The 8,736-nt window shown below is 69.1% G+C and overlaps 2 protein-coding genes across 2 annotated transcripts in view; both read right to left on the reverse strand.

The window, feature by feature from the left end:
• Positions 1–322: 322 nt before the first annotated feature.
• On the reverse strand, positions 323–7,986 carry LOC120505735 (solute carrier family 12 member 4-like; the record flags this gene model as incomplete). Its single annotated transcript, XM_039716547.1, has 8 exons — positions 7,966–7,986; positions 7,355–7,587; positions 7,150–7,277; positions 5,139–5,196; positions 3,459–3,633; positions 1,409–1,512; positions 1,233–1,331; positions 323–442 (listed from the first exon to the last, which is right to left on the reverse strand). Coding segments are annotated over exons 1-8 (938 nt in total), but the record flags the coding sequence as incomplete, so codon positions are not given.
• Positions 7,987–8,059: 73 nt separating this feature from the next.
• The window catches only part of LOC120505733 (solute carrier family 12 member 5-like), a 4,829-nt gene continuing 4,152 nt past the window's right edge, over positions 8,060–8,736 (reverse strand). Inside the window, exon 3 of the mRNA XM_039716545.1 lies at positions 8,060–8,296. Within this exon, the coding sequence (XP_039572479.1) occupies positions 8,060–8,296 (237 nt within the window). The remainder of the gene's footprint in view (positions 8,297–8,736) is intronic.

Genomic DNA, 8,736 nt, shown 5'->3' on the forward strand with positions numbered 1-8,736 from the left:
CCCTGTCCCCACGTGTCCCCAGGTGTGTCCCCAGCTGTCCCCAGGTGTGTTCCCGTCCCCAGCTGTCCCCAGGTGTCCCAGGTGTCCCCAGCTGTCCCCAGCTGTCCCCAGGTGTGTTCCTGTCCCCAGGTGTCCCAGGTGTCCCCAGCTGTCCCCAGCTGTCCCCAGGTGTGTTCCCGTCCCCAGGTGTCCCCAGGTGTCCCAGGTGTCCCCAGGTGTCCCCAGGTGTGTTCCTGTCCCCATCTGTCCCCAGGTGTCCCCATCTGTCCCCATCTGTCCCCAGCTGTCCCCAGGTGTCCCAGGTGTCCCCGGTGTCCCTCACCTGCGGAACTCCAGGTATTTGTAGGCGGTGGCGCCGATGCCCAGGGCCAGCAGGGCACAGTGCCAGCAGGTGACAAACATCAGGGACAGGCAGAGCAGGGCCCCCGCCAGGGACACCGACCTGGGGACAGGGACACGGACATGGGGACAGGGACATGGGGACAGCACAGGGACATGGGGACAGGGACAGGGACAGGGACAGGGACAGGGACAGGGACAGGGACAGGGACAGGGACAGGGACAGGGACAGGGACAGGGACAGGGACAGGGACAGGGACAGGGACAGGGACAGGGACAGGGACAGGGACAGGGACAGGGACAGGGACAGGGACAGGGACAGGGACAGGGACAGGGACAGGGACAGGGACAGGGACAGGGACAGGGACAGGGACATGGGGACAGGGACATGGGGACAGCACAGGGACATGGGGACACGGGGACAGGGACATCGACCTGGGGACATGGGGACACTCAGGCACAGGGACAGGGGGACAGCCTGCGGTCACTGCAATCACTCACTGGTCACTCGGGGTCACTCAGGGTCACTCGGGCTCACTGACCAGTGGTAGAGCGGGCAGCGCGGGCTCCAGCCGGCCGTGGGCAGCAGGGGTCACTCACACGGGGTCACTCACACAGGGGTCACACACTCAGTGGTCACTCAGGGGTCACTCACTGACCAGTGGTAGAGCGGCCAGCGCGGGCTCCAGCCGGCCGGGGGCAGCAGGGGTCACTCACACGGGGGCACTCACACAGGGGTCACACACTCAGTGGTCACTCAGGGGTCACTCACTGACCAGTGGTAGAGCGGCCAGCGCGGGCTCCAGCCGGCCGGGGGCAGCAGGGGTCACTCACACGGGGGCACTCACACAGGGGTCACACACTCAGTGGTCACTCAGGGGTCACTCACTGACCAGTGGTAGAGCGGCCAGCGCGGGCTCCAGCCGGCCGTGGGCAGCAGCCCCTGCAGGGCGCACGCCAGGTTCAGCCCCAGGTACGACGTCAGGCACAACCTGCATGGGGGGTGTGACGTCACTGCCGGCGCGCTGACGTCACGGTGACGTCACGGGGCGGGGGAGGGGTCACGCACACGGAGAGCACCGGGGCCAGCAGGTCCAGAGAGCCCAGCAGCACCCCCAGGGCCGCCGTCAGCACCGTGACGGCCAGCGGCCAGCGGCGGCCCCGCGACAGCGCCTGGGGGGACACCGAGGGGACACTGAGGGACATCATGGGGACATCATGGGGACACTGAGGGACATCATGGGGACATCATGGGGACACTGAGGGACATCATGGGGACACCATGGGGACAGGGACAGCCCCGCCCCAGGGCCGCCGTCAGCACTGTGACAGCGAGGGGCCAGCGGCGGCCCCGCGACAGCGCCTGGGGGGACAGGGACACTGAGGGACATGGGGACAATGAGGGACATCAGGGGGACAGGGACAGGGACATGGGGACAGGGACAAGGATATGGGGACATCATGGGGACATCATGGGGACACTGAGGGACATGGGAACATCATGGGGACAGGGACAGCCCCGCCCCAGGGCCGCCGTCAGCACGGTGACGGCGAGGGGCCAGCGCCGGCCCCACGACAGCGCCTGGGGGGACACCGAGGGGACACTGAGGGACACTGAGGGACATGGGGACAATGAGGGACATGGGGACAATGAGGGACATGGGGACACCGAGGGACATGGGGACACCGAGGGACACGGGGACAGTCCCCCCCAGGGCCGCCGTCAGCACCGTGACGGCCAGCGGCCAGCAGCGGCCCCGCGACAGCGCCTGGGGGGACACGGGGACATCATGGGGACATCATGGGGATGACACCGAGGGACATTGGGACACTGAGGAACACGGGGACAATGAGGGACATGGGGACACCGAGGGACATGGGGACAATGAGGGACATGGGGACACTGAGGAACACGGGGACAATGAGGGACATGGGGACAGGGTCAGGGACATGGGGACAGCCCCGCCTCAGGGCCGCAGTCAGCACGGTGACAGCGAGGGGCCAGCGCCGGCCCCGCAACAGTGCCTGGGGGGACAGGGACATGGGGACAGGGACAGGGACATGGGGACATCATGGGGACATCATGGGGACGCTGAGGGACATGGGGACAGGGACAGGGACATGGGGACACTGAGGGACACTGAGGGACACTGAGGGACACTGAGGGACACAGGGACATCATGGGGACAGGGACAGCCCCATGACAGCGCCTGAGGGGACACCAGGGGACACTGAGGGACATGGGGACACTGAGGGACATGGGGACACTGAGAGACATGGGGACAATGAGGGACATGGGGACACCGAGGGACATGGGGACATCATGGGGACATCATGGGGACGCTGAGGGACATGGGGACAGGGACAGGGACATGGGGACACTGAGGGACACTGAGGGACACTGAGGGACACAGGGACATCATGGGGACAGGGACAGCCCCATGACAGCGCCTGAGGGGACACCAGGGGACACTGAGGGACATGGGGACACCATGGGGACACTGAGGGACATGCCCCGGGGACATGGGGACACCAGAGGACGTGGGGACATGGACATGGGGACAGGGACAGGCACAGCGCCTGCGGGGACACCTGGACATGGGATAGGGACAGCCCCGGGGACATGGGGACAGCCCGAGGACAGTGGGACCCACTTAGGGACACTGGGACCCCTTGGGGACATTGGGGACCCCTTGGGAACATCGGAGACCCCTTGGGGACCCCCTTACCCTCTGGGGACATTGGGGACCCCCTGGGGACACTGGGACCCCTTGGGACCCCCCTGGGGACACTGGAGACCCGCTGGGGACACCCTTAGGGACATTGAGGACACCCTTAGGACCCCTCTGGGGACATTGGGGACCCCCTGGGGACACTGGGACCCCTTGGGACCCCCCTGGGGACACTGGAGACCCGCTGGGGACACCCTTAGGGACATTGAGGACACCCTTAGGACCCCTCTGGGGACATTGGGGACCCCCTGAGGAACACCAGGACCCCTTGGGGACATCCTTGGGGACACAGGGACCCCTTGGAGACCTCTTTGGGGACCCCCTTAGGAGCAGCTGGACTCCCCCTGGGGACACCGGGGACCCTCGGGGACCCTCGGGGACACTCACGCGCGGCAGCGGCAGCGCCCGCGTCCGCGCCAGCGCCCGCAGCAGGCGGGACCCCCCGAGCAGCGCCTGCAGCCCCGCGCCCGCCGCAGAGAGCGCCGCGCCCAGCAGCGGCAGCCAGCGCCAGGGCCAGGAGACAGCGGCCACCACGGGGACACCGCCCAGGGTGACACCGAACCTGGGGGACAATGGGGACAGACATGGGGACACCGCCCAGGGACACCCCGAACCTGGGGGACAATGGGGACAGACATGGGGACAGACATGGGGACACCGCCCGGGCAGCCAGGGCCAGGGCCAGGAGACAGCGGCCACCACGGGGACACCGCCCAGGGTGACACCGAACCTGGGGGACAATGGGGACAGACATAGGGACACTGCCCAGGGACATGGGGACAGACATGGGGACACTGCCCGGGCAGCCAGTGCCAGGGCCAGGCCATGGCCGCCACCACGGGGACACCGCCCAGGGTGACACCGAACCTGGGGGACAATGGGGACAGACATGGGGACACTGCCCAGGGTGACACTGAACTTAGGGGACACGGGGACAGAGTGGGACACTGCCCGGGGACAGCAGCCAGCGTGGGGACACTGCCTGGGGACGCGGGGACAGTGTGGGGACAGTGCCCAGAGTGGCACCGAAGCTGAGGGACAATGGGGACATGGGGACACTGCCCAGGGACACCCCGAACCTGGGGGACATGGGGACAGACATGGGGACAGACATGGGGACAGACATGGGGACACCGCCCAGGGACATGGGGACACCGCCCGGGCAGCCAGCACCAGGGCCAGGAGACAGCGGCCACCACGGGGACACCGCCCAGGGACACCCCGAACCTGGGGGACACGGGGACAGACATGGGGACACTGCCCGGGGACATGGGGACACCACCCAGGGTGACACTGAACCTGGGGGACACGGGGACAGAGTGGGACACTGCCCGAGGACAGCAGCCAGCGTGGGGACACTGCCTGGGGACGCGGGGACAGTGTGGGGACAGTGCCCAGAGTGGCACCGAACCTGGGGGACAATGGGGGGGGGGGGGGGGCAGGAGGACCATTGGGGACCCCCTGGTGACACTGGGGACATCGGGGACCCCCTGATGGCACTGGGGACCCCTGGGGACGCTGGGGAACCCTGAGGACATTGGGAACCCCCTGGGGACCCTTTAGGGACATCGGGGACCCTTCAGGGTCATTGGGGACCCCCCTGGCGACCCTGGTGACATTGGGGACACCCCTGGTAACATTGGGGACATCAAGGACCCCCCCAGTGACACTGGGGACATTGGGGACCCCCCGGTGGCATTGGGGCCCCTCCTGGTGACACTGAGGATATCAAGGACCCCCGTGGTGACATTGGGGATCCCTCAGGGATATTGGGGACCCCCCTGGTGGCATTGGGGACCCCCGTGGCGACACTGGGGACCCTTCCTGGGGACATTGGGGATCCCTGGGGACATCAGGACCCCCCCTGGTGACACTGGGGACATCAGGGACCCCCGCGGTGGCACTGGGGACTCCTTAGGGTCATTGGGGACCCCCCTGGTGACATTGGGGCCCCTCCTGGTCACACCGAGGATATCAGGGGCCCCCCCAGTGACATCGGGGACCCCTCAGGGATATTGGGGACCCCCCGGTGGCATCGGGGACCCCCGGTGTCCCCGTGTCCCTCACTTGTCCCGCAGCAGCTGTCCCTCCACGCCGGCCCCCAGCAGCAGCACCGCGCTCAGGTCTGCCGGTCAAGGAAAACCAAAAAAACCCCAAAACCCCCCAAAAACCCCCCAAAACCCAGCACCACAAAATTCCCCCAAACCCTCCCAAAATGCCCCCCAACATCCCAAAATCCCCCCCGGTTTCGGGGTCCCCCCGGGGTTTTGGGGTCTCCCCCCAGTTTTGGGGTCAGATCCAGCCCAGCGCCGTGGCCGTGGTGACCCCAGGTTTTGGGGTCCCCCTGTTTCCCCCCCATGCTCCAGAATCCCCCCAGTGTTTCGGGGTCCCCCCCGTTCTGGGGTCCCTCTCACAGTTTCGGGGTCCCCGGGTTTTTGGGGTCCCCCGTGTTTGGATCCAGCCCAGCGCCGTGGCCGTGGTGACCCCAGGTTTTGGGGTCCCCCTGTTTCCCCCCCATGCTCCAGAATCCCCCCAGTGTTTCGGGGTCCCCCCCGTTCTGGGGTCCCTCTCACAGTTTCGGGGTCCCCGGGTTTTTGGGGTCCCCCGTGTTTGGATCCAGCCCAGCGCCGTGGCCGTGGTGACCCCCAGATTTTGGGGTTCCCCTGTTTCCCCCCCATATTCCAGAATCCCCCCAGTTTCGGGGTCCCCGGGGTTTTGGGGTCCCCCATTTTTGGGGATCCAGCCCAGCGCCGTGGCCATGGTAATTCCCAGGTTTTGGGGTCCCCGTTTCCCCCCCATATTCCAGGATCCCCCCGATGTTCTGGGGTCCCCCCGATGTTTTGGGGTCCCCCCGGGGTTTCGGGGTCCCCCCGGGTTTCGGGGTCCCCCCGGGTTTCGGGGTCCCCCCGGGTTTCGGGGTCCCCCCGGGTTTCGGGGTCCCCCCGGGTTTCGGGGTCCCGTTTCCCCCCCATATTCCAGGATCCCCCCGATGTTCTGGGGTCCCCCCGATGTTTTGGGGTCCCCAGGGGACAGACATGGGGACACTGCCCAGGGACATGGGGACACCGCCCAGGCAGCCAGGGCCAGGGCCAGGAGACAGCCGCCACCACGGGGACACCGCCCAGGGTGACACCGAACCTGGGGGACACGGGGACAGACATGGGGACACCGCCCGGGGACACACCAAACCTAGGGGACAATGGGGACAGACATGGGGACACCGCCCAGGGACACCCCGAACCTAAGGGGACACAGCAGGGACAATGGGGACAGACATGGGGACACCGCCCGGGCAGCCAGCGCCAGGGCCAGGAGACAGCGGCCACCACGGGGACACCGCCCAGGGACACCCCGAACCTGTGGGGACAATGGGGACACTGCCTAGGGACATGGGGACACTGCCCGGGCAGCCAGGGCCAGGGCCAGGAGACAGCGGCCACCACGGGGACACCGCCCAGGGTGACACCGAACCTGGGGGACACAGCAGGGACAATGGGGACAGACATGGGGACACCGCCCGGGCAGCCAGCGCCAGGGCCAGGAGACAGCCGCCACCACGGGGACACCGCCCAGGGTGACACCGAACCTGGGGGACAATGGGGACAGACATGGGGACACTGCCCAGGGTGACACTGAACTTAGGGGACACGGGGACAGAGTGGGACACTGCCCGGGGACAGCAGCCAGCGTGGGGACACTGCCTGGGGACACGGGGACAGTGTGGGGACAGTGCCCAGAGTGGCACCGAACCCGCAGGGACAATGGGGGGGGGGGACAGCAGGGTCCCACCCCGGCCACCAGGAGCCCCCTGGTGACACTGGGGACATTGGGGACCCCCTGATGGCACTGGGGACACGGAGACCCCTCAGGGTCATTGGGAGCTCCCCTGGTGACACTGGGGACATTGGGGACCCCCTGGTGACACTGGGGACATCGGGGACCCCCTGATGGCACTGGGGACCCCTGGGGACGCTGGGGAACCCTGAGGACATTGGGAACCCCCTGGGGACCCTTTAGGGACATCGGGGACCCGCCCCCGGTGGGCGTGTCCCCCCGCGGCCCCGCCCCCCGGACTCACGTGCCAGGAGGCGCGCGCTGGGCCCGGGCAGGGCGGGCAGCGCCCCCTGCCGGCCGGGAGGACCGCGGGAGGCGTTGGGGGGGGCGCAGGGCAGGAGGGGCTCCCCGGGCCGGGGGGGCAGGCACAGCCTGGGGGCAATGCGGCTCGTCAGCCCCTCATTAGCATCTCATTAGCACACTGTTAGCGGGGGCGGGGCGTGACTCACGCGTGGGCGGGGTCGCGGAGCAGGGCGTGGCGCAGGGACCCCGCCTGCAGCGCCAGCAGCGCCAGCAGCAGCCCCGCCGGGCCCAGGGGCGTGGCCAGCGCCCGCAGGCGGGGCGGGGCCAGAGACCCCGCCCCCAGCAGCGCCAGCAGCCCCGCCCCGTAGCCACGCCCGTTGTTGAGGCGGCCCCAGCGGCCACGCCCCGGAAGCACCGCCCAGGCGGGGAGCAGGTACACCTGGGGGAGGGGACAGCGTGGCAGGCTCCGCCCACCCCCGTGGGCACACCCACAGGGGGAAGCCACGCCCATTGGCCCACCCTGACCCCGCCCAGCCAGGGAATAGGTACACCTGGGGGAGGGGACAGCGTGGCAGGCTCCGCCCACCCTTGTGGGCACACCCACAGGGGAAGCCACGCCCATTGCCCCACCCTGAGGTCACCCCAGCTCCTCCCTGGCTCCGCCCAGCCCTGGCCCCGCCCCCTGAACAGCAGCAGCTCAGTCCCGCCCAGCCCCTTAGGCCCCACCCAGTCTCATCAGCACCCGCTCGGCTCCACCCATGCCGTTAGCCCCGCCCATCCTTTAGCCCCGCCCATCCCGTTAGCCCCACCCCCTCACCAGCAGCTGGGCCGTGCCCATACCCGTTAGCTCCGCCCATCCCCATTAGCCCCACCCCCTCAGCAGCGGCTCGGTAGCGGGGGCGGGGCGTGACTCACGCGTGGGCGGGGTCGCGGAGCAGGGCGTGGCGCAGGGACCCCGCCTGCAGCGCCAGCAGCGCCAGCAGCAGCCCCGCCGGGCCCAGGGGCGTGGCCAGCGCCCGCAGGCGGGGCGGGGCCAGAGACCCCGCCCCCAGCAGCGCCAGCAGCCCCGCCCCGTAGCCACGCCCGTTGTTGAGGCGGCCCCAGCGGCCACGCCCCGGAAGCACCGCCCAGGCGGGGAGCAGGTACACCTGGGGGAGGGGACAGCGTGGCAGGCTCCGCCCACCCCCGTGGGCACACCCACAGGGGGAAGCCACGCCCATTGCCCCACCCTGACCCCGCCCAGCCAGGGAGCAGGTACACCTGGGGGAGGGGACCGCGTGGCAGGCTCCGCCTACCCTTGTGGGCACACCCACAGGGGGAAGCCACGCCCATTGCCCCACCCTGAGGTCACCCCAGCTCCTCCCTGGCTCCGCCCAGCCCTGGCCCCGCCCCCTGAACAGCAGCAGCTCAGTCCCGCCCAGCCCCTTAGGCCCCACCCAGTCTCATCAGCACCCGCTCGGCTCCACCCATGCCGTTAGCCCCGCCCATCCTTTAGCCCCGCCCATCCCGTTAGCCCCACCCCCTCACCAGCAGCTGGGCCGTGCCCATACCCGTTAGCTCCGCCCATCCCCATTAGCCCCACCCCCTC

This window comes from Passer montanus, unplaced genomic scaffold, assembly GCF_014805655.1.
Source record: "Passer montanus isolate IOZ18808 unplaced genomic scaffold, ASM1480565v1 scaffold355, whole genome shotgun sequence".
NCBI lineage: Eukaryota > Metazoa > Chordata > Aves > Passeriformes > Passeridae > Passer > Passer montanus.